General features: G+C 55.6%; 1 protein-coding gene across 1 annotated transcript; it reads right to left on the minus strand.

The window, feature by feature from the left end:
* Positions 1 to 867: 867 nt before the first annotated feature.
* Positions 868 to 24,057, minus strand: UNC5B (unc-5 netrin receptor B). Its single transcript, XM_050898723.1, is given in 18 exon segments — positions 868 to 1,070; positions 1,570 to 1,754; positions 1,845 to 2,009; positions 2,292 to 2,441; positions 3,380 to 3,613; positions 3,727 to 3,895; positions 3,985 to 4,072; positions 4,517 to 4,686; positions 4,688 to 4,907; positions 5,371 to 5,565; positions 6,700 to 6,732; positions 7,519 to 7,683; positions 8,030 to 8,197; positions 8,764 to 8,944; positions 9,847 to 9,950; positions 11,728 to 11,871; positions 15,630 to 15,851; positions 23,997 to 24,057. Coding segments are annotated over 18 exon segments (2,820 nt in total). The 3' UTR covers positions 868 to 904.
* Positions 24,058 to 25,093: the final 1,036 nt, after the last annotated feature.

Raw genomic sequence — 25,093 nt, forward strand, 5'->3', positions numbered from 1 at the left:
CCCATATCTGGACACCCCCCCCCCCCCCCCCCCGAACCCTAAATGCAGGGCAGCATCCCTCATCCCTCCTTGCAGGCGGAGGGGGACCCCTCGCTCCGCCGGGCACTGCTGCCGGGGAAAGGGGAGTTTGCAAGGAAAAAATCTTGGGGTGGGGGGGTGGTCTCAGCTGGCCCTGAACCAGAGGGGCGTAGAGGCACTTCACCCTACGGACTCCCCAGGGGTCCCGGGACATGTAAACACGTTTTGCTCAACTTGGATCGCACGCTTTTCCCTACAAAAGGGTGTTCATTGAAATCTCTCTCTCTGCCACCCCGACCATGGCAACGCTCTTGCTCTCACGCACAAGAAAAGATTTATAAATCTGTCTTTTTTTTTTTCTTTTTTTTTCTTTTTTTTTTTTTTTTAAAAAGGACTCATCCAAAGATCTGGATAATAAATTATTTGCGTTTCCTAAGAAACTTTTTTTTTTTCCTTTTTTCTTTCTTATTCGCCTTGTTAAGCTGTCTGAAGCTTTTGACAGAAGTAAGCCGTTCACCTAGATTGTACTCGTCTCTCCAACGCAGAAATGCTATTAAAGGAGGAGGAGGGGAACCCAAACGAAGAAGGAGAAGGAAAGCCCCCGTCCCGACTCGAGAAGCCCTAATTCCTCCCCACGCCACGAGGAGGAGGAGGAGGAGGAGGAGGAGGAAGAGGAATGCTGCGTAACACTTGAATTACTTGTAAACGCTGAGGATGGGTCTCTAAGGCTGACAGTGATGCGGGGAGGGAGGCAGAAGCGACGGCCTCGGCCCTTCCTCGCGCAGCCGCTGCCCGGGGATGGATGTACCTCCCCCCGCTGTCGGGGAAACATCCCCTCCCTCGCCCCCGTTTCGTCCTCCCGGCCCGCTTGCCGCGGGGAGCATCATCAGCAGTCCCCCTCCGTGGCCATGACCACCAGCATCTCGCTCTTGCCCATCTCTTCTAAGGCACTGGCCAGGGTGTTGAGATCGCCGTCGTCTTGGTGCTCGGCTTCCCATAAGTCCAGGAGCACCCCGGTGGGGCTGGCTTTGGTGGCAAAGTAGTTCAGATACCTGCGCAGGGGAAGCAGAGAGGAGGTCCAGGTTGGTGCGGTGCCCTTCGGGGACGGAAGGAGGGAGGATGGCGGAGCAGCAAACCTGTTCACAACATCAACCCTGATGGAAATGCCATAACGCAAATGCCAAAGCCCTTGAGACATCGCCTTCAATTTTTATACAGAGCTGGCATTCATGCAAAAGCAATGCAAGCTTCGTTTTGCTGAAATTACCCTCCCTTCCTTCGGTCCTCAGAGGTGAACCCAGGCAGGAACAGCACAAGCATGGTCCCAGGTAAATAAGGGCCAGTTCAAAGCGACAAAGAGACCCAGGACTGTGGCACAGATCGATGCATGGATATAGATGGGTATACCTATGCATAGCTATATCCATATTTACGGGTGGACCTATATAGCTGGACATAACCTAGCTGGATGCCTGCAGCAGGGAGGGAGTGCAGAGCAAAGCCCCCCTGCCTGGGGCACAGGAGGGGAAAGCAAAGCACGGGGAGACCCACCGGTCCATGGAAAGCTTCTGGGCGAGAAGTCTCCAATCGTTTCCCCTGGAGTTGGGAGCATCCAGGCTGTTGCAGATCTTCTGCCGGATGGAGAGGGGGATTTTGAAGGCGTAGGGTCCCAGCTGGGTGGTGGTGGTGGCGGCACCGCTGTGGTGGGAGCGGAGGGTGTCGAAGGAGCTGGCATGCTGCAAGGGGAAGGACGGGGCGAGATGTTGCAGCACAGAGCGGCTCCCAAGCATGTCCCCTTGCTGTCCCCCCACCTCCCCACCGCTCACCTCTCCCAGCGTGATGTGGAGCTGGAAGATCTGCCCTTCCCCTTCCACCTGCCGGACGCAGATCTTGCAGGTGAGCTCGGTGGAGGCCTGGCTGTACCTCTCCAGCGTGAAGGTGCAGTGCAGGGCTCGCTGGCTGCCGCTCCAGATGTGATAGAAGGGGATTTCCTGCGGACCACCAAAGCATGGGCTCAGCAAAGGCTCCAGCAGCTCCCTTGGGAGATCCCACCTCCTCCAGCCACCCCACGGGGATGAGATGGGACAGAGGGACCCCACAGACAGCATCCCACCAGGAAAGACCAGAAAACTGGTGTGTGTCCCCCCTTCCTCCTCCATCCCTTTGGGAGACAACTCTGGAGACAAGCCCAGGGCACTCACAACCCCGTGGTGCCTGGCTGAAGATGGTGTCCCCGGTCTGGGACCCCGGCTGCCCCCGCCTCAGCCCCTCACCTGGTACTTGGCCAGCAGCTTGCTCCTCCACAACGCGTGGGGGATGTCGTGGATGGAGAGACGCAGGTTGTGGTAGCTGTCCTTGAAGGGCAGGGGCTTGGGCTCCTCCAGCAGGTACCCGCCCAGCGTCCGCTCCAGCTCCAGCACCTCCTGCAGGCAGCGGGACAGGCAGCGTGAGAACCAGGAGAAGAGCAGGGGCTGCTCCTCTCCCCCCTCCATACCCAAAGCCAGGCATGATCCTGCCGAGAGGAGCCAGCAGCAGCAACAAGCCCGCGGGGAGTCCTCCCCGGGAGAGCAGCCTTTGCCACCCCGACAGCTGCTCCCCAAGAACTCGCCAACTCATCTCACACGCCAGCCCCACCTACAACTTTAATTTTATAACAAGTGAGCATCCCTATATGCCTCTGTACTCCTCAGACAATGCAAAGGTGCAACACAAAGGTCACGTAGTCTCTTGAAGAGTGCCACCCTATCTGTTTTTAACACCGTCCCACTACTAACACCAGCAGCTCGTAGGAGAAAAATACAATCCAGGAGCCAGAGCGCTGCCTACATCTCCACCTAGAGGCACTACAGCAATCCTGACACCACGGGACAAGTCACAGGGAATTAAACAGCCACCGCACCGGTGGTCCAGGTAGCCAAAGCATCAAAACTCAAGCTTCCCGTGCTGCACTCCATGTTATCTATGCCACAAAACCCTTCCAAGAAGGGCAGAGACACGTCTCCATGCAGGAATAACAGGATCTATAAGAAAACCAAGGCAAATCACAGCAGCATTTTCTGCGTAGGAAAGAGAAAACCCACCCAGCAGCAGCAAAACCTCTCATGTAATGTCTGCAGAAAGGGGGCCCAGCATAGGAGCCAAGCAACACCCTCATTGTTTCCTTCGGAGAGGGTGAGGAAGGATGGGGAAAGCAGTAAACACGCTTTTTGTTTCATTGTGGTCACTTTGCAGGCAGTTGCATCAGGTTGGCTGCTCCCTGGGGCCAGGCCATCCTGAGAGGCACGAGGCAGCAGCTTGCCACCAGCGCAAACAGCTTTGGGGAGCAGGGGCAGCCCGTGCCGGCGTCGCAAGGCGACATTACCTTCAGAGCATCTGGCGTGTCCTCCAAGCAGTAGACCTTGAGGCTGTACTCCAGGGAGGTGCAAACGGTGGGGGCAAAGATCGCCAGCTGGAGCCTCTTGATGGCTGACCTGGAGTAGGACTCTCCCACGAAGACGTAGGTGCCAAGCTGGTCGAGCAAAATGTGACAGGACTTGGCTTCCAGCTGGCAGTAGCAGGGAGTGTTGAGGGTCTCCTCATCCAGGGTCACAACTTCCTACAGGGAATCAAGGTTGGGGGTCAGCCCATCATCCAGGGGGGTTCGCTAGGGGCTGTGTCCCACAACACTCGTGGTCTCCTCTGGCTGCCGGGGCTGGGTTCCCACCTTACCTCCCAGTTTCCCTGGTGGGACTGTGTTTTCAGCTGGTAAATCCAATCCGAGGAGCCGACATCGGCGCAGTGGGGAATGGTCAGGACGACGGGGCGGCAGAGGAGCAAGCCGGTAGGTCCGCAGGTCACCGCTGGGCTCAGCACCGTCTGCGTGCCTTCGGAGGGCAGGCTGGGGAAGGGAGAGGGGACACCGGTTGGAAAGAAAGCCTCACGGCGGCCAGCGAAGAGCAGAAGCGCGGGCGGCGCGGTGTGACTTACAGGGTGCTCTCTGCCTTGTTGAGGACCAGGTACATCTCGTAGAACTTCCCCTGGGGGATGGCCCCGTGGGGCACCAGCAGGCTCACCCCTAGCATGGCACACACAGGCGTTAGTCACAAAAAGAGGGAGAAACCACCAGGGAGAAACCAGCCCTCCACCCCGGCCGGCGAGCACAAGGACAGCAGTGAGCTAGGGCAGCCCAGAGTGCCCCAGGAGAAGCATCGCCAGATGTTCCTCAGCTGCACCGCTTGCAGGGAGGAGCCAGGCCACTGCATTAGGAAGCAAAACCACAGGCTGGATCTTTTTGCAAGGCACTGGCCCTGGATCGATGGCGGAGCCAGCCAGGGAAGTCCCGGGAGGCTGTGACCTCCAGCCTGAGAAGCCTGGCTTGGGAATGGCTTGCTGCCTTCCTCCCCTGAGCCAGCTTTGGGATAGCAAAGGGCTGCTCATGGCAGGCAAGTCTGCTGAGACAAGAGCAACTCCTTGATCATTCAGCAGCCAAACGCGCCCTCCTCTCCAGCCCGGGGCTTACCAGTGCCCGGTATGGTAAGCCTTCCCCCCAGGTAGCCAAACGTGCCGCTGGCGCTGTTGCCATGCTCCCGGGGCAAGCTGAGGAGATGCTGGGAGCCCAGGGCTTTGCTCCGCATGTTCGCAAAGTGGCCATCCCTGGTGTTGTCCCCTGGATAGGTGCCAGTGGCGGGACCCCCCGAGCAGGTCCGTCCCGTCGTGGAGCCCCGGCGAGGAGGCGGCGGTGGAGGAGTTGTACACCTTGATCTTGAGGTTGGGGAGAGGGTCGAGGAGGGGGGAGTTGGTCATGGGGATCTTGTCGGAGGAGTCCTGCAGGGCGTACATGGGGCCGCGGTACACCCCGGCGCTGGCCGTCAGGTCCGGCTGCATCGAGGGGTGCAGCAGCTGAGGGTTGTCTGCGGGAGGAGGAAACACAGATGGGATGAAGATGGCAGTGGAAACAAGGGGACGTAAAAGCACTGCTTGGCTGGAAGATATGCCTGTGAAAAGCCCTCCTCGCCCAGCAAGAGACAGAGGAAGTGCAGGAGGTACAACGAACAGGTACAGCTCTGCGCTACGTCTGTCCGCCTTCCACCACGCACTTGGAAGGGAACTGCTCAGCATCACGACTAGGCGAGGAGCAGCATCCTACAGTAAATCCTCACTGCATCTGCTTTGCAGCTGCTTTGCCCTGACTCGCACCATCAACACCTGACCACCTCTGTGGAGCCCTCAGCCTTCAAAAATCAGCGTGTTCCCCTAGAAAATTGTGGCTGGGGGTCTACCGGGGACCCGTCCCCTACTGTGATTTGCAGCCTGACTTTCTTTCTGCCTGAGCTTGAGCTGGTGAGCAGGACCTGCATGGGCTACGGCTCTTACCATGCCGGGAGGTCTTGAAGTTGACAGGGTGGAAGCCTCCGGTGAGAGCGGCTGATGAGTCTGTGATGTCCGTGTCGAAATCCCGGCATCTCCTCCGGTACACCACCACCCCCACAGCCATGAGGATCACGATGAAGACGAAAATGGCTACCACCAGCCCGGCGTAGAGGGCCACGTCGCCTGTGGCCTCCAGCACTGGGAGGGATTGAAGAAATGGAGGTGAAAAAAGGAGCGCCAGAAATGCACGTCAAGACCCACCAGTGCTCCCCAGTCCTACCACTAACTCAGGACATAGGCACGAAGGGGAAGACGTGTACTGGGCCTGCTGGAAAGGCTGTGGCAGGAGGATGGAGGGTGTTTTCTAAGAGCAGTCCAGAAGTCAGAGTGATGCCACAGATTGAGATAGGGTTGAACCCCTCAAATGTTTGGAGGACACCTTGCCATGGCCCATGCAAACTTTACTCGAGCACCAAGAAGCCCAGAAACATTAGGTTTGCGCAGCTCAGATTCGTGAAGCTATCAACCCTCACATCCTAACAGAGACAACCCTGAGGAGTACATGTAACGCCTATCCCTGCATCTCACATATGTGTACCTGAGCTATGCATCCATCCAGAAAGATCGAGTGTCACTGTATCTATATAGACACCCCTCAGCTTCCCCATCTTCCCTTCCCCTGCCACAAGGCTCTTGATCTTTAAATGCCTGGTGTATCTTGGATATATCTGCCCAGAAAGGAGAGGGATGAAGCGGGAAGGCAGAGCATGGTAAAGCCTCCAGCAGCAGGAGCTGAGCACGCTCAGCCCATCCTTCTCTCCTTCCTCCCTCCACGCTCGCCCGCGTCTCTTGGTTTCTATGGTTTTGTGCTGGAGTGAAGCCCTGTCCTAAGCCTGGCGATCTCAACCGCGTTAGGACTATGCCACTTCTGGGAGGTGTCACCTCGTCCCCAAGTCCCCCCGCCCCCGGATGCCAAAAACGGGAACCCTGATGCGCCCCTGGGACCCCCAACTCGAGGGAGGGAGTCCTCGTCGGGGGGTGACGATGCTTAGAGTAGCTTTGGTGGTGTGACACCGGCTGCATCGTGGTGCACCCAAGAACCGCAGGCAGCAAAAGGGGGATAGGAGCGGGGGTGGAAAAGTGGGTTGTATTTATAGCTTCAAGCAGAGCACATGATTTAGTGTACCCAGGAGTTCTGGGGTGGGCTTCAGTTGTTCTCTCTTCCCACCCTGTCCTTCCCCAGCTGCCGTGGAGCCCTATGATGGATGTGACAGAACAAAACCAAAGCAATGCCTCGCAAAGAAACAAAATGGCCATGAAATGAGCACTTACGGTGGCTTTTGGGTTCGCTTAGAACTCTTTTATCTGTTAGGAAAAAAAAATTAGAAAACAAAAGGTGAAGGTGGCGATGGTGTGATGGGGATGAGATGAAACAAAAGGCCGAGGGGGCGGGGGGGAAGCCAGCCCGGGGGGCACAAGGAGCCACAGCATGGTGGGGAGGGACGGGAGAGCAGCAGCATTTCCCCGGGCATGCAAGAAGCCGGGTAGCAGTACGGTGACCAGGACATCCCCGTGCCCGGCCAGCATGTCCCCAGCTAACAGGACTTTGGGCATTTCTGGCTGCGGCAGTGGTAAAGGGGACAGTGGTGTCACACAGCAGCAGGTGGCAGCATCGGCTGCGCAGCCTTCCGTGTGCCCACTCGTAGCGTAGCAGCGCCATTATTTTTATTATTATTGGGTTTTTTCCTAGCTGCTGCTCCAGGGCTCCTACCGAGCAATGACCCAGGTCAGGTGTTTTCATGGTGGGGCTGAGAAACCCCCCCTGGCTTGCCCCCACTAACCACAACCAGCCTTATTTCAACAGAGACCCCAAACCTAGCGCCACTTCAGAAGGCTTGGTGGGACATTTAGATCCCACCAAAAATCCCCCAACCTTTCTTTCCACCGGGTGAGAACTAGCTTTGGAAAGGGTGAGTCTGGTTAAAAAAAACCTTGTTAAAGACACAACTTAAAAATCGGGTGCCAGCGGCGCTGCTGCCTGCCCCGTCAGCTTGGAGGCACGGCCAACAACAGCGTGGCCAAACGCCGGAGCACCACGGCCGCCAGCATCACCTAGGGCACGGGTCCCTGCCCGCCTGCCCGCATACTCACTCTGCAGGCAGAGCCCGTCGGTGCAGTTTTTGGAGTCGAGCAGCACGCCGCTGCAGTCCTTGCCGCCGTTGCGGGGGGCCGGGGCGGTGCACTCGCGGCTGCGCCAGTGGGTGCACTCGGTGCTGCACGCCGACCACTTGCTCCACTCCGTCCACGCGCCGTCCACTGCGGGCCACCAAACACAGGCGCGTCGGTACACCCCTCGGCACGGCCGCGGGGCTCGTTCCCCCGTGCCGGGATGTCTCCGGCAGCAGAAAGGTGCCCATGCCCATCTCAGGGTTTCCAGAGACCTTTGGGGAGCGTTATCCCAGCAAACCCAGCCCTGCCGCTATCTGGGAAGGCTAAGTTGTGTCTCTGCAGACATCTCCAGCTCTTTCAGGTCTTGGCAGACTGAAAGATGCTTCAGACCGGTCTCCTGAGCCCCTGTCTCCTTGGGGAGCACCAGGAGCACAGCTGGACCGTGCAACCTGGGGGACGGGCAGTGTGGGCAAGGTTTCTGAACCCGCCTTACCTGGGCAGAGGGTGGTGCAGGTGATTTTCTGGAAAGGCTGCCCATCGCAGAAGGAGCCGCCGTTCAGCGGCGCGGGGTTGGTGCACGTCCGGGTGCGCTTCTGCCAGCCCCGGCCACAGCGGTTGTTGCAAGGAGACCACTCGGACCAGGTGGACCAGCCACCGTTCACTGCAAGAGGAGATGGACAGCATTAACACGTCAATGGAGCCCATTTCAGCAGGGACTGGAGCTCAGCCCAGGGTTCACCGGGTCCTCTGTCCTTCCATCTTCTGTGACACCCTGGAACAGCTCACCCTCACGAAAAGCAAATCATGAGACTCCTTCTCGTGTCGCACACCCCGTGCACAAGATGCTCAAGCCTGCTTTGGTCCTTTTTCCACTTTGCAAATATTTTTGCATCTGGCCACAGCAGATCTTTGGTTTCATAGCAAAGTTCAGCCAAATGCAGCTTTTCAGCTGCTTGGAGAGTCAAAGCAATCCGGCTGGGTCCAACCTCCGCCCACCTTCGTACCCAACCGAGAAGGCTTGGAAATACTTACACCTAATAAGCTCTCCCAATAGCCTGTGCAAGCTAGTAGAGGTTCCTGTTTTGCAGACATTGGCTATTACCTAATTTAATGCAATGCCCTGGTGGGGTTCACTCCCACCACTCCCAGAAAGCACCCATATTTCCCCTTGGCTTGGAGACACGGCCGGCAGCAAAGGTCCCCTCCGCAAGGGCAAAGGGCCGGTACCGTAGACGATGACGGCGGCTGTGGTGCTCCGGCGCTTGGCCACGATGTTCTTGGCCATGCAGGTGTAATTAGCAGTGTCCAAGAGGCGGGCCTGCTTGATGATGAGGTTGTGATCGATGGTGATCAGGAAGTTGGTGTCCTGAGTGGGATCGATGACATCCTCATTCCTCAGCCACTCCACCTGGCAATGCAAAGGAAGGGATGGGTAAGGATGGTGATTAAGCTGAACAAGAACTGAACACTCAGCCAGGAAAAGCTCGTCACGGGTTTCAGTGGAAATGCCCATCCCACGTGCTCCCCACCACGAGGGTCTCCAAGGGCCCCAAAGCTAAGCTAGGACACAACTGCTTAACTAGGCTGTTTGGGAAGGGCTTGAGCCGATACCATCACCGAGCATGGGTGCAGGCAGGAGAAAGGAGAAACGTGAGGTCAGAGGGGCTGAATTCACCAGCCCTGATAGAGAGCAAAACCCCTCGGACCAGCCTATGACCTGCCCCAAAGCCCTCCCCATCTTCATCGCCGAGACCACCGACGTCCTCAGCACCACAACCATTGACTGGCCAACTTTGCCTCTGACTGTATTTCTCCTCGAAAGCTGGGCCAAACCAGGCCTGACCGGGCCACATTACTGCTGGTTTGACCAAGGATGGGACATTGTGGCTACCACGAACGCACAGCTCCTGGGGGCTGACGGAGCTGTGGGCAAGGAAAGCACCGCTACCGTGCTAGGGAAACCCATCTGCATTGACTTTCCCAGCCCTTGGCTCTCACTTGTGACTGCTGCCCTTCAGACAAGTCACTGGGTGCCTCCTTGTTAGATCTCCCCTCTAACGGGTTAACGGCACATCAGGAAGCGTGGGAGAGGCGGGTTGAGCAGGTGCTGAGGTTACGGGTGTTATTAGATGTCAGAATAACAGATCCACTGCCCAAAATAAACAATTCTGCTGAATAATGAAAGCTGACGGTCTCGGCACGAGGCCATCCATCATGGCCGCAAGCCATCTGCAAGGACGTGCCCCGTCTCTCCCCGGGATGGGAAGGGACACCCCACCGGGCATTTCTTCGGGCTGCTGAGCTGCTCACCTCGGCCTGCGGCACCCCCTCGGGCGGGCGACACTGCAGCAGGACCTCGTGCTCCAGCGGGACTTCCTTGCCCAGCGGCTCCTGGTCGAAGTTCTTCCGTAGGTCTGGGAGGGAAAGGAAAACCCAGCGGTTACCAGCCCACTGCAGAAACAGGGCAACCTGCAAAACCTTGGTGGGGAGAGAGCATCGCCTTGGCACCAGGGGCCCACAGGTAGGGAAATCCCTCTGGCATAGCACAGCTAGAACAAAACATGTCCTGGGAGGAAGGAGCCAAAGAAGCATCTTTTCCAGGATGGATTTGGGACAGCATGTGGTGCTTGAGGACGATGCCTTTCCTCCTTCATATGCTTGCAAGCTTATACCCCCTCCTGTCTTCTCCTTTTGGGGCTAAACCTCAGCTTAACCACTGTTTCTTCAACCCTCCCGTTTCTTTCCCCCTCCGGACTCTGCACCAGGGCCCTTCTTTGTTGAAGGGAGGGAAATGAGATTTGCACAACAGCTCAGCTCCCACGCCGGCGCCAAAGCGAACCCCCAAATTTCAGGGCTACGGGGGCTTGTTGCTCGGCTCTGCCCCAGTTGGTCCTGGCTGAGCCACGTCCCCAGACTTGCTGGAAACCCGGCCATCGCACTCCGGTGCCCAAATGGGGAACGGCCGCTGCTGAAAAGCCAGGCTCGCTCAGCAAGGGGTTGGCCAGTGCTTTGGGGAAGGGGGAGAGGCGAGAAGCTCAGCAGAGCCCCCAGGATCTTGGGGGACCATGGCAGGGTCCTGCTCCAGAGCCTTGAAAGGAGCAGGAGCATCACTAGATGGTGCTGCAATCCTCTGCTACAGCACCCAGCCCTCTCCGGCGGCTCCCGCTCCTGCAGGGCAGCGAAGCCTCAGTTCATCTCATCTGCTCGGCTCCGAGAAACACCAAACCCTTGGCTGGGGCCGGACAAACGGACTCCCTCAGTAGCCAGCCCTGTGCCTTGTAACATTTTCCCCGTTCAGACTAAATCCTTCAGCAGCGTAGCTGATTCACCAGCCACCTCCGTTTTGGATAATGTGCTGGATTATTAGCCCTCTAATAGCAAAATCTGTTTACGACTGGGGAAGCCTGGCTGTTCTCCTATAGCTTTGCCATCTCATTTGCTAAGAGAGCAAATTCAGCCGGGTAACAGCCTGATTAACTCGCCCTTAATCAGGCTGACACCCACAAACAGCAGCTTAGAGAAGTGACATATGACAGCAGGGACTCCAGGGACACGGAGTCGCTGATTCAGGCAAAGCATGCAAGGTGCTAACCGCTGGGTTATTAACGATAATAAAGCACTGGGAAGAGCTGAGCACGCTGATGGGCAATGCGGTATTAACCCAGGCAGTGCCACGGCCTCTCGCCCAGGCGGGTTGGGACGATGCCTGCTCAGATGCAAAGCCAGAACTGGGATGGGGAGCTAAGACCAGGGCCATCCAGCAAGGATGGGTCATCTCCGACTGATCAAAAAGCACTGCTTTCAACAGGGAGCCGACTTTTGGAGACGGCCAACCCAACTCAGCTGCACCCACCGTGTCTCGGGGGTCCCGGGAAGCCGGGAATGAACAGCCTTGGCCACTACTTCAGCTGGTGTTGCTGCCAGAAGCAGCACTCGCCAGGCTTGACACCACTGCTTTTTCAGCCTGGGATCCAGGGTCACACCTCAGGCTTTGCAAACAATTTCAAAATCGGTGGGTTGTACCCTCTGGAAACCTTTTAGGGCCCCCAAAGTGGAAAAGAAGGTGGGAGAAGCATTCATTTAAAAGCAACAAGAACTGAGGCAGTGCGGGCGGGCGCAGGCAGCTCTCGCAGAGGGGCAGGGAGCACTGCAATCGCATCTGAGCAAGCACTACGCGTACCGGGCACTTACACGCTATGCGGACGTACGCCCTGCGGCTCTTCGTGGTGCCCGCGGAGCTCCAGGCCACACACTGGCACCAGTAATCTTCTAAGCCGAAGAGCTCCTCCACCTGCTGCCGGGAGACCTCGATCTGCACCTCCCGCACCAGCATCCCTGGAAGGGGACAGAGGGACGGCATCAGCTCGGCAGGAGCACCCAGGAGGAGGGAAACTGAGGCAGCACCCAAGAGGGCTGGCGATGCACAAAGCTCGAGGACAGAGGCAGCGGGTTGGAGGCATCTCAGAGGCATCTGGGTTTGGCACCTCTGCAAATCAGGGAGACTGTTCCCTCTGGAGGGTAATGTCGAGCTGAAGCCAGGGCAACGGCTCATGTGGAAGAGTCTTTTCTTTCTTTTTTTCCCCAGTCTGGCCGGGTAGGACCAGGACCTCTTGACCATTTCAAGAGGCATCACCCTCCTCTACCAGCCCTCAACCCGGGCACCGACGTCCCCGTCTCTGCCCAGACCCCTTCCCACCCACCAGGGATTAAAGGACACCTCCGAGGCTTTGCTGGGAGGAGAAACCATCTCTGTCAGCTGCTGTTTAAATACAAATATAACAAGACAAATAAAAGGTCTTAAGGAAATCATCCAACGATGATGGCATTTCATGCCCACTGACTCCAAAAAGGGTTCCACACCTCCATCAACCCCCCAACACCCCCGTGAAGTCTGCCAGGACACCCTGGCCATGGCAGGGGTGCGATGCCAAAGGTGGCACCACCACATCCAGGACACGGTCCCCTGGACCGCAGGATGCTGAGGCTTGCCTGAAGCATCGACCCCTCGCGGCGCAGCCATCGCCGAGGGCGGGAGGGACTCTGGGCTTACTTTTCCTTACTTTAAGCAATACCTGTGCTTTTTTTTCAGCTTCTATTTATAAAAAGGCCTCAATTTCATGGCGATAGAGAGCCGCATGCTTCCCAGCTGTAATTTTGTTAGCTCGCTCCCAGTGCTGTGAGGAGCAATTACTGTCTCTCTGCCACCTTCCTGCAAAAGAGCTGACAAACGCGCACCAAGGAAATACAATTTATTTTGCCACTATTAAGGGCGGGGGGGGGGGGGGGGAAGGCATTTGGGCCAAGCACTTTTGGAAAAATTAGGGCTTTTAGAAGGATCCAGGACAGAGACGCCTCAAAACCACCTCGTCTTTCTGGAAAGCCCCGGTGGGGTGGGTTGAGCAGCCCTGGAAAGGTGGGGAGCATCCTGCAAATACCCTGCTGTCTCTGTAACCCCCGAAAGCAAAGACTACCCAAAACTGTAGACTGAGCTTATGGGTCACAGGAGTGACTATTTAAAGGGCTTACAGGCATCCAAACACAGCCGCTCCTACCGACCGTCCCTTCTTGTCCGGCTGAATTATCCTCTCTGACTTGGCCTATTTTTGCTTTCTTCCGCATGAAACGTTTTGGATCAGACGCAGTCAGAGCATTACCATGCCCGTCTCATTCAAGACATGTCATCTTAAAAGTTGCCTTTTTTGTTTGTTTTTTTTTAAAGGTCCCTTTTTCCAAGCTTTTAACCGAGGACACTTAAAAAAGCCGTGAACGCCTAACCGTGTTAACCCGTCACTTTGTGGCCGGCTCTCCCCCGTTGCCCTTTGCGGCAGCTTTCCCTACGGAAGGCAGGCGCTGTAAACGCGGATTTTTTAGCACAATAAACCATTTTGGTTCCAGCTCCTTTTTTCTTAGGGTAAGCTGCCGGGCAGATATGCCCACGCTGACAGAGTTTTACATGCACGGCATCGCTTCTGCACTGAAGGTATTGTCAGGTTTGTTCACTGGTAGCAGCAAGACCATCTCTGAAGCCTGGGTGAAGAAGGTGTGCCCTGTTTCCTCCCCAAATTGCTGCCACAGGTTCTGCATCTGCAGACTGGGATCTGAGAGGGAGATGCTGGCCCAAAGCAAATGAGTCCCCCCCAAAAAACACAGGGTAGGGTCCTGCTGCACAGACTTTCTGCTCCCTTTCTGCTATGTTTTCTCCAGCCTGTTTTGCTCCAGAGTTGCGTGAGGCAGGTTATACGGTAAGGGCTATTCACCCAAGAGGTGGATCAAGCGGGGGGGGCCAGAAATACAGTGCTTTTTCCACGCTGCACATCGCTAAGCCATGAAACTCCCTGCTACAGGATGCTGAGGCAACCCAGAGGAGAAATGAGTCCCAACAGCATTTAGACACATTAACAGGGGGAGAATCCATCCGGGGCTGGACCACACTGCTAAGATATCGCTGCCAGACCAGGGAGTCCCTAATCACAGACTGCAAGAAGCTAGGAGGGTAACAGAGCAGGGTCCATCGCTCCCGCCTTGTCCCGGTTCAGTGCTCTTCCCCTAAGCATCCACCGCTGCCGCACGCAGGGCGCACGAACCTTTGGCTCGACCCAGCGCGGCCACACGTTATAAATAAATTAATAATCCCTCGGCGAAGGCTGCTCGGTCACTGATCGGCACGGACTTTGCCCTAGGGCGGTGAGGGTTTCAAATCTGGCCTCCGCGAGAGCTGGGAGGTGGAGATGCACCCCGAAAGAGAGAAAGGGTGCTGCCGGTGCTCCCGACAGCCTCCGGAGAAGCAAGGGGACAGCCTTCCCACGCGTTTTCGGCCATCCTTCACAAAGAGATCCTCCGGAAGAAAAACACCCCAGGAACAGATGAAGCAGCTTTAGGAAAGGCTCAAAAAGCCACAGGGAAAAGAAATGATCTTCCCTTTGCAGAGCAGGTTCAGAGACGCACCTAAGTAAGGACCGGCTCACGGCTAGCACTGGATGAAGAGCCGAGGAGATGCTGGGGAAGGGCAAGGCTGGGGAAAAGAGGGACGAGAGAAGATTCTATAAAAGTACTTGTGCTCCTCCAGGCTGACAAAGTCTCTCCTCTAAGCCCAGCCTGCCTTCTGGGGCCAATGCTGCAGCAGTTCAAAAGGCTGCCTTGGTTTAAAGCCCTCTGGAGATGAGGGATGCCGCGGGCTCAGGGATTTGCAGAGAACAGATCTTACACGGGAAACGTGACTGTTTTCCTCCTCTCCTGATCAGGGCACAGGTACCAAAATCGGTGCAGAAAAGGTGGCAGCTGAGCTAAAGCGTCCCAATTTTAGCAAATCTACTTGATTACACGATATATCCAACCCCCACACCTTGTTCCCATGCTGGGACGTTTCAAAGCACGGGGCAAACAGCTCTGCAGAGCCCAATCCCATGGAATAAGACACCCCCTAAAGTGTCTAAACCACCTTCTCGCCCCCAACATTTCAGGCAGCCAGCAGCTGACTTGTCCTCCGAGGCAGGGAAGAGCTCATCTGCCATTAAAAGGCATTTCAAATCCTACCTGCAAATGTTCTCATTACCCGTTAAACATCTAATCCCTTTGCGAACCTGAGTAAGCTGCCAGCCTTTGCCACCCCTCGTGGCAATGACTCCTACGTGTTGATCAGGCATTTTGTAGGAAAGCGTTTCCTTTTTTTTTTTTTTAATCAGTTTTAAACGTGCTGTCTTTCAAATCCCATTTAACAACCCCAAGTCCTGCAAAAGGGTAAGTGTGCAAGCAGGCAGGCTGACTTCCCCAAGCTTCTATGGGGTATGGTGACCCATACCATCATCATGCCTTCATCAATGCTCTGGAAAGGGGGCAGCTCCTCTACTAAAATTCACTGATGATATGGAAAGAGAGACAAGCTGTGCATGGACCAAGGAGGTGGAAAACATATAGAAGCGACCTCATGAGATTGCAGTCACCTGGGAATGATAAAAATGAATTAAAGAGACCTGTTGGTCTACCTGGAGGAGAATCATCTCCAGCATGGATGTGCAAGAGAGAAAAGAGCAGAAGCGCCTGGAAAGAAGAGAGGGGAAGGGCAGGCAGGGGGATGCCGGGGTGGGTTTGCTCACCGGTGACCTCGTCCAGGCTCTCCTTGGTGACGTGGTCGTTCTGGTTGACCCACTCCCCGTTGCACTTGAAGTAGATCTGGGTGGCGGGGTTGGCGCGGCAGACGAGCTCCACCGGCTTGTTCTTCACGATGTAGGCGTCCTGCGGCTCCAACAGAAAGTGAGGGAGGGTCTCCGCCGGGGCCGAGGGGAAGGAGTCGGGCAGCACGTCGCTGTACTCCAGCCCTGCCAGGGGAGCGAGAGGGTCGGGAGGTGCCCTTAGTCCCGTCCCAGCAGGGACGCAACTCCTACCTACGCCGCTTCGTCCCCCCCCTCTCCTTCCCAGGACTGCCCTGCGCGCGGTGGTGTCACCAACAGCCCTTGCTGAGGATGCTCGGAAAAGCAAAAGAGGGCTGGAGGCTCCCAAAAAAAAGAAAAGCAAATCCCTGCTAGCTAGAGAGCTGTGGCTGCGGGGTGCATCCTGGTTTTGCCTGGGTACCAGCCCCCCCATCCGTACCCCGAGCCCTGGCCGACCCCAAAGCCTGGGTGATCTCGCCAGAGGACACCACAAGGAAAAAAGCAAAACAAACCCAAGTCCGGGGATGGTGACAGGGACACAGAGAGGCCCTGGAGGGGCTGGTGTCCCCCATCCCAAGCCTCCCTCCCACAGCCCTGAGGAATGCACGGGCATGCTCCGAGCAAAACGCCGGCAGGGCTTGTGCTGGGAACGCTGACGACGACCACGGCACAAATCACACACATCCCGCTCTTTGGCGGAGCCACATTTGGGATCCCACCCCCTGCCAGCGCTCGCGCTCCTGCGCGAGGATCTCAGCATCCCACAGGATCCCAGCATCACACAAGGGCTGGGCAGGCAGGGGGACCGGCAGCCCCTGCCAGCGCAGCCCCCGGGGACCGGCCATCTGCCCATCACAGGTGAGCCATCGCTTCCAGCCCAGCCACCTCCAGAGAACATCACCCAAAAATGCAATCAGGATTCACACTATCCCACCCCAGAAACCAGAGGGGGTCAGTGCCCTGGTAATCTCCATCTTCCTGCTTGTTTGCTCTCAAAAACAACTTAAATGCAAAAATAACCAGAAGAAGAGGTCAGGCCAGGCCAAGAAAAGTCTTGAAAAGGGGCAAGCACCTCAGTGCTCACCCAGGGACATAATCCCTGAGGAGCGGGAGCCTCACGGTGGCTCATGCCCAGCACTGGCTTGAGAAGATGCTGCGACCGACATCGAGGAGCATCTGCAGCATCCAACATAGGAAATCTGTTTCCAGCCATTTCACCCATGAAGATCAAGCCCAAATATCGCAGGACTGATAAAACACATACAGGCACTGGGATGCTACTGCTTAACCTGTTGTTTCTGGGCATCTCGCTAGCAGTCAGGTCACATCACGAGGCTCTTCTTTACACCTAAAAGAGTTATGAGCTTTTCCTCCTCCTCTCTTCCCCCAGCAAGCGCTGCGATTCTCAACTCCAAGCACTGCAGCGTGCAGGAAAACAGTAAATATCCCCAGCCCTGCGATAACATCTCCAGAGCTGGCAAGGAAGAAAGGAGCCCACTCCCTTCGTCACCCTTGGCAAGGAGCAGCGCTGCACGGAGAGAATCAGAGAATCCCGAGATGCAAGGAGAAGAAGAAAAAAAATAATCAGATGCGTCAAGAAAACAAGATGACCAAGCTGCCTCCCGAGCAAAAATCAGTGAGGGAAAAAAAAACACACGAGGTCAGTCGTTTAAAATCCATTTAGGAAAATTGACTTTCCATTTCCATTTAACACAGCACTAAGGGAGAGCGGTAGGACATTTGTCATAATCCATTAACTGCTCTTTTGGAAACAATGAATTATACTCCGAGCTAATTTCTCTCTCCCTGGCTGGCTCTTCCCCACCTCTCCACTGCCGGCCATTTCCTCCCCCATCTCATTTGCAGACCTGTAATTTTGCCAGCACCCCGCCGCGGGGGTGTGAGGAGGTGCGAGCCCCCCCACCGTGAACTGTCCCACACTTCTCCCCGTGCCTGCGTCAGGCCACTCACTGGTCCTGCTCCCCTCTCCTGCTGAGCAGCCTCTTACCTGTATCACAGCAGCAAATACAACTTTTTTTTCTTTTTTAATTTACTCTTCAATTTTGCATCCACTGAGCTGTTGTTTTGTTGGCTGGTTTTTGGGTTTTGTTTTTTTTTTTTTTTTTCCCTAAAACCGCTTCGATGCCACAAATCTAAATTCCCTGGCAAAGGGGGCTGGCAGGAGATAATCCAACTGGCAACGGAGGCAGCCAACAAAACTTCGCTCATGGGCTCACGTGAAAACCTCTCTGAAACGATGCTCTCCGCATCCCTGCGGCGCGCAGCCTGCAAAGTCGGACCCCAGCTCGGCGGCTGGGAAAGGGCGCAGGTAGCGTGCGCTGCAGAGCATCCTCCTAAAACCGCTGGTGCAATGCCCGGCGGGGCTCGCTGGCTGCCCATCCCTGGGCCAGGGGTGGCTCCTGGGCTTTGTTTTACAACTCTAAGGGCAGGTGGGTTTAGAAAGCAGGCTTGCTATAAGGAATGTAAACCCTTGAAGCCCATTAGTCTCTCACGGATGCTTGGCAGCAGGGAGCCCGCCCCCCCGCCGCTGCCAGCCCTGCCCCGGGCGAGCACCAGCCTCCCCCAGGCACCGCCGAGGGCAGTGGCAGAGATGATAACTACTCCAAGTTACATCATCCCTGGCCATAACGCGAGCCTGAAGCTCCCCATTAAGTTTTTCTTCTGTATCTGTGCCAGCTACTTTTTCTTTCTTTTCTTTCTTCCTATTTCTTTTGTTTTCTCCCCAAGCCAGGCGTAACACCCCAGGATGCAGGCGAGGAGTCCCGCAGCCCACCCGGCACCGTCAGGGTGACCCACAAAGACCCAATGTCCCCAAAGAAGCCAATTTTCGGAAGGACGTGTCCCCTGACCCAAAACCGCGGGGGGCAAGGAGAAGTCCTCCTCCAGCAGCCAACACCAAAGACACATTTTCTCCCACCCCACCGCCACTTTGGTGATGCTAACCGAGACTTTAGGTCATCCGAGAGGATCTGGGAGCGGGGAGGGGATGAGTCACGGCCCGACAGGGATGAAAATCGCAGATTTGTGACTCACCCGTGATCATCTGCAGCGGGATGGGCGATGCTCTGGGCTGTGGTGGGAGCCACCTTGTTTCCCCAGCATGGGGTTCGGGGCTGAAACACCGCCAGAGGTATTGAAAATCCGCCGACCCCCGCATCGATGGGTCCCATCCAGCCCCCGGCCCCGAGAGGGGGTCTGCCCAAATCCGTGCTGGGGGTCTCAAGCTCAACGCTTCAGGTTTCTTCTCCAAGGGGGCCCAGTGACTTTGGGGACGAGGGTGGTGGAACAGGATGATCTCCCCAGCCCCGGCCAGATCCAGCACCTGCTTTCGGTGGCTATAAAAACCTGCTTGGTTTAAGGTTTGAACCCAAAAAACCTAAACCTTTAAAGCTAGGAGCGTCCTGGCTGCTGGGAAAGTTTAAACCCTGCAAACTCGCAACAGCTGAGAGATCTTTTATTTCTGGCCAAGAGAGATCTGGGGCCAAAAAAGCAGCTCTAACAGGAGACGGGGAAAAAGATGATGGGTTTTTCGTGGCAGACTCATAACTGAGGCCATGCCGCAGAGTCCCAACCCCACGGCTCCCCCAGGCTCCTGCCCGCTCATGGACGGGAGCAAAGCAAGGGGGAGGCTGACTTCTCCATCCAGAAACCAGCCCTATGTGGCCGAAGAAAAGCATTTGCAGCTGGGCAGGGCGTTTAGCTCCAGCACAATATGGCCACTGGTCTTTAAATGCGCTGGGGAAGAATTAAGGCAGAGAAACAACAGGGACTTTGGATGAGAAAAGGGAGGAGAACCATGCTGGGCACATTTATCATAAGCCATCAAGCCAGCCTTTCATCCCCCCTCCCGATGCCCAGCCACCCGCTGCATGGGAAACCTCTCATTCTGCTAACACTCGTGGCAGGGGGGCCCCAAAAAATCCATGTACAGCCATGTGGAGGAACGACTGCTGCTCCTGGCTGCCCTAACTATCCAGCAGCAACTGCAAAATACAAAAAATAAAAAAAAAAAAAGCACCTTCCCAGTGATGCAACACTATCACCTCCGCGTGGTCCTTCCCCCATAGGACGGGGGGGCAAACAGCTCCGGCACAGCCAGGACGAGGTGCTGTCGGTGCCAGGATTAAAAGAGCAGAGGATGGAGAGGTTGGGGAAAGGTTTTGATCTGCTCCAGCGTAATAAGGGCATCAATAAATGGCCCCGTAAAGGTGGGAGAGGGTACCTTCTGCTATGACAACCTTCCCCTGCAACGGTCTTGCATAATATTATTATTAGTATAATATTATGGTTGCATTATATATATAATACATAAGAAACCTTGCAAGAAACAGGTCTCTGGCTTCTCCAGGCTGGGCAGCCAACCTCAGGTTGGGGGTATGCACTGGGACGTTCAGACAGTTTTAATACCAGTGAAGACCTTGTCAGCAGGAGGGTTTGCACGGATGCTTGCAAAGAGCTGGCCACAAGCATCGCCCTTGGGAACGGATGCTTCAACCCACACGTGCACGGAGGCCACTTCTGCTTTGCCCAGGGCTGCTCGGACCCCACCTGAGGTGACAATTTGGCCCGTTGACCGCAGGAGCAGCGCATGTAAAAGAGAGACTTTTGCATGCGAAGCCAGGGAAGGAGCCCCCGCGCAGCCGGGATTTCCAGTACTGCAATCAGACAAGCAATAAAACTCCCAGCAGTGACAAACTAATAAATATTTGAGAGCGCGCTACACTGACTGTAATCATCATCTCCCTGGCAGACGTCTACAGGGGGTTCCCATCTGCCGGCTTCCCTCCTTCCCACAGGAGGTGGGTGCCTGCTTCCCAGCTCCCTTTTGGGGTTTTTTTTTTTTGGAAGTCCCAGGCTGTCGCCATCCCACAGTCTCACACTACTCGGGGCACGCGGTCGGGTGCTACGGCGTGACGTGCTACGGGACGGGCTGGAGCACTGACTTCAGTACTATATCTATATTTAGGGGAGGAGAGGCAAGGAGGGGGGAGCTCCAGGCTCGATGCACGGGACCAAACCCCCCGAAGCCCCAAGGACGAGCACAATAGGAGCAGCGAGGCGGAAAAAGGAGGAGGGGAATAGGCACCAACTTCTTCTTTCCTCTCCAGCCTCTTCTCCCCCATCCTTCATCACACGTTTTAATCTGCTGGGGTTGAGCTGGATTATCTGGAGCATCTGTTCCCTGGGGGGGGGGGGGGGGGGTGACTTGCAGATGTTTGCAGCCAGCGTTTGCAAGTTGGTCGAAGATCGACGACCCCAACCAACCAACCAACGCCGCCAGCCTACACGGGAACAGCACCGGAGCTGGGGTCCAGCATTAACGCCCCCCCTCCATCACCCCAAAACACACGGCACAAGGGATGACGAGCCCAGTAAGCAATTCCCCTTGCAGCAATGGCCGAGCAAACCTCCGCAGGAAAGCGTTAAAATCCTCTCTCCTGCAATTGTTATCCCTCCAAATATTTGGAAGATTACAGGAGCATTAGCGGCAGTGAAGCCGGTGCCCATCACCCACGGCCACCGCATCCCTCCCGCTGCACCAGGCAGGCAGGAATGCGATGTAAGGATTAAGCCAGGATGCCTGGGTTTCTCCAGCTAAATCTCGGTGGAGGTGGGGGCTTAACCCCTTCTGCCTCCATCTCCCCCCATTCACACCTGTCTCGGGGCAAGCGCTATTTTGTGCGAAGGCCTGAGAGGTAACGGTTAAACCCGTTCCTGCCTGCCGGGTGGGTAGAAATCCTCCTGTAGAAATGAAAAAAAAAAAAAAAAAAAAAAATGACAGCTTATCTCCAGCACCGGAGGAACGAGAGCCGCCTGCCTTCCCAATCCCCCGGCAGGGATGGGGACTGCTCCGGCTTCAGGGACCGAGCTGGCAGGGATGCTCCGGCCACCAGCTTGGCTCGAGAAGGTGTCTGAAAGGCTGGAGCGGGGTTCTCCCCTCACCCCAAATCCCCCCTCCTATTGCCTCTGGGGGAAGTGTATGAACAGACTCATTTAGGGATTAGCGCTGCTGCCATTTAAGCTCCAGCAAATTGTGATGCCGGAGCCGTGGCGTGGCTCAGTCCCATGCCAGGATGCCTGCCAGACCGAGGACATCCCGCTGCAAGCCCCGGAGGGACACGAAGGCATCCCCACCCGAGTGAGGGTCCTCACATGGGATGCAGTCCTCATCCCACCACATCTCAGTCCATCCTTGAGCTCTGGGGAGCCGGCATCACCGGTCCGGGCCTGCCCTGTTCCTAAGGGCTTCTCATCACAGAGTGCCCTCCTGGGATAATTTCGGGTCTGGCAATAAAATGTAGCCGAGCTTTTCCTCCTAAAAGCACCCTGAGCACCCTCTCTCCCCAAAACATCATCTTCTCTTCCTTAAGCATCCCCTTCTCCTCCTTGCTCTGCTCCCCATCGCACAAATTCAGCCTCCCGCACCCCAGCGTGGTCCCCCAACATGAAACACCCCGACATGAAGCCCCATTGCCGAGGAGGTGCTGCCGGCAGCTCGTGGCATCTTCAAAGGCAAAGTCTCCAGGAGGCCAAGCAGTGCCGTGCAAAGCCACAGCCCACTGCCCCTTCTCTGGGGACGCGTCCCATCGGAGGCAAAGCAGGGAGAAAGGAGGATGCCCCAAAATAAAGGGTGTCGTTGAGGATGGGTTTGGAAGATTTGAAGCCACTTGCACGGAGCGAAGCTTCCTCCCCAGCTCTCTCCCTGCTACCTCCTTGCAGCAGAGCTCGCAAAAATCTCGCGCCTTCGAAACCCTCCACATTGTTTAAAGCAGGTTCAGACACAAGCTGGGAACCGCTGACGAAAGTGAGATGCAGGGGATGTAACAGGCCCTCGGCACCGCTGTCCCGAGGGCTGCAGCTTGCTGATGTAACCCCCCGGCCTCGTTAACTCAGCGTGGCGCTCATTAACCTCTCCCTCCGCGGGAGGACGGGATGGGACGGACCCAAGCTGCCCGCAGAGGCCAAAAAACTGAGCATGGAGCCTTCAGGGGTAGCAAGGAGAAACACTGGTACCTGGTATCTCATCTCCAGCCTGGAGCAAGGTTGGATTTCGAGGTCAAAAAGCCATGGGGACGTCCGGCCATTGACGTGCTGTCCTGGTTTCGGCTGGGATAGAGTTAATTTTCTTCCTAGTAGCTGGTATAGTGCTGTGTTTTGGATTTAGTAGGAAAATAATGTTGATAACACACTGATGTTTTTAGTTGTTGCTAAGTAGTGTTTGTACTAAGTCAAGGATTTTTCAGCTTCTCATGCCCAGCCAGCAAGAAGGCTGGAGGGGCACAAGAAGCTGGGAGGGGACACAGCCAGGACAGCTGACCCAAACTGGCCAAAGGGATATTCCATACCACATGACGTCATGCCCAGTATATAAACTGGGGGGAGTTGTCCGGGAGGGGTGGATCGCTGCTCGGGAACTAACTGGCCATCAGTTGGCGAGTGGTGAGCATTGTGCATCACTTGTTTTGTATATTCTAATTATTTTAGTATTATTATTGTCATTTTATTATTATTATTATTATCGTCATTATAATTATTTTTCCTTTCTTTCTGTCCTATTAAACTGTCTTTATCTCAACCCACAAGGGTTTTTTTTTTTCGATTCTCTCCCCCATCCCACTGGGTGGGGGGAGTGAGCGAGGGGCTGCGTGGTGCTTAGTCGCCGGCTGGGGTTAAACCACGACACGTGCTCACGGGGTGCCCGTCCCCGTGGCGTCTCACACGTCCCCCAAGCACATGCAATGGTAACTCAGCAAAGGCTGGACCACAAAAACACAGCACTCAACATGTTGCTGTGTTCAACCCTCGCTACCAGCGGCGTGCTGGGGTCCGCAGAAGGCCTTCCTCCACCTTGGGGCTGCGCATTTATAGGGTCTTCCTTTCTGCCTCCCAAAAAAGTGGAGCCCACCCCTCCCGCTCCCACCGGCCGGGAAAGCACCTGCAAGCCTGGTTGTATGGGCTGCGTTTGGGGAACCACTCCGCCATATGGAGCAGCAGGACTCACGGCAGCACGGACAGACCAGCCCGACACGCTGCTCCCACTGCACCTCAGGCTGCAAAGCCCCCTGGCCCCCTCTGTGCAACACAACAGAGCCTCTCTATTCCCACCAATCTTTTATTAATAACTAAATTTGGAAAGAACCACTTAACCTTTTCCCCAAAGCATCTCTGCCTGACAAACCGGCTCATTTTCCTCCATTGAGTGCCCTCTTCCAAGAATTTTACGGTCCCTTTGCATCCCCTTCCTGCCAAACCTGGCATCATCCAGCGAGCCCCGTCCCTTCATCCCATCACCTCCAGCTCCTCCTGGAGCCCACCCAGCCTGGGACAGACGGACACCAGGACAGACAGACATTTCGCAGCAGCATCCCAGATGGGTTATAGCAGTTCCCCTCGCCCGGCGGCAGGCAAACATTATAATTAGAGAGCATTCCTCCCCAGCGTGGGTAATGAGGGGGTGCACCCAGCCAGCCCTAATTACACCCTTGGAAAAAAAATAAGCAGATTCCTCTCCCAGCCAAATGAAAAGCCTGCAGCCGGCCTCCATCGCTGCGCACCTTTATTAAACTGGGACTGGACGGGGAGGGGGGAAAAAAGAAACAAACCAGAAAGCAAAGTCTGTGCTGAGAAAAGGGTGGGAAGAAGGAGCCAGGCAGCGCCAAGGATGTTTTTGCATGCAACGGCCTTATCGATCAAAAACCACTTCACCTGACCGGGGAAAAAAAAAAAAAACCCAACCCCAAAACATCTCTCTAGCTAAATCCCCAGGTCAGGCTTTTGCAAAGCAGCCCAAGAGGAAAACAAAAAGCAGGGTGCCCTCGCACGGGGCGTCCCACCACAGCATCCCTGTGCCACTGCAAGCCATGGCTAAGAGGGTCCAACCCACATCCCGACCACTGCCATCCCCGGAGGAGAAACACCCAGGCTCTGGCAGCAACTTTCCCTGCTGGGAGTTCAGAGGAAAGAGATTCATCTCGTTGATTACGCATTACGCTGGAGTATTTATGGAGCCACTACTCTTTTGTTTATCTTTATGATTACAATAATCAAAGGCGAAGCCTCCTGAGAAGTGTAAACAGCTGAGATCCCTTATGGTACGAACCTCTTCATTTTTCATTATATAGATTTATAACACAGCGCAGGCAGATAGGAGTAAATTGTTCCTTATTTCTCGTTTTAACGGAGCGGAGCTGTGAGCCTCGTGAATCCCTGTAAATACCCATGGAAAAGAGAATGAATTAAAAAAAAAAAAGAACGAAAGAAAAAAGGAGGAGGAATTATGTAGCAAATCCCTGTTACACTCTATTGTGCTCACTTCTTTTGTGCTATTTTATATGTTTCCTTCAGGGAAGCAGTTATGTTTGAAAACTATCTCCAAATTTCATCTAGCG

The sequence above is a fragment of the Gymnogyps californianus genome, chromosome 6 (assembly GCF_018139145.2).
Source record: "Gymnogyps californianus isolate 813 chromosome 6, ASM1813914v2, whole genome shotgun sequence".
In the NCBI taxonomy this organism is placed as follows: Eukaryota; Metazoa; Chordata; class Aves; order Accipitriformes; family Cathartidae; genus Gymnogyps; species Gymnogyps californianus.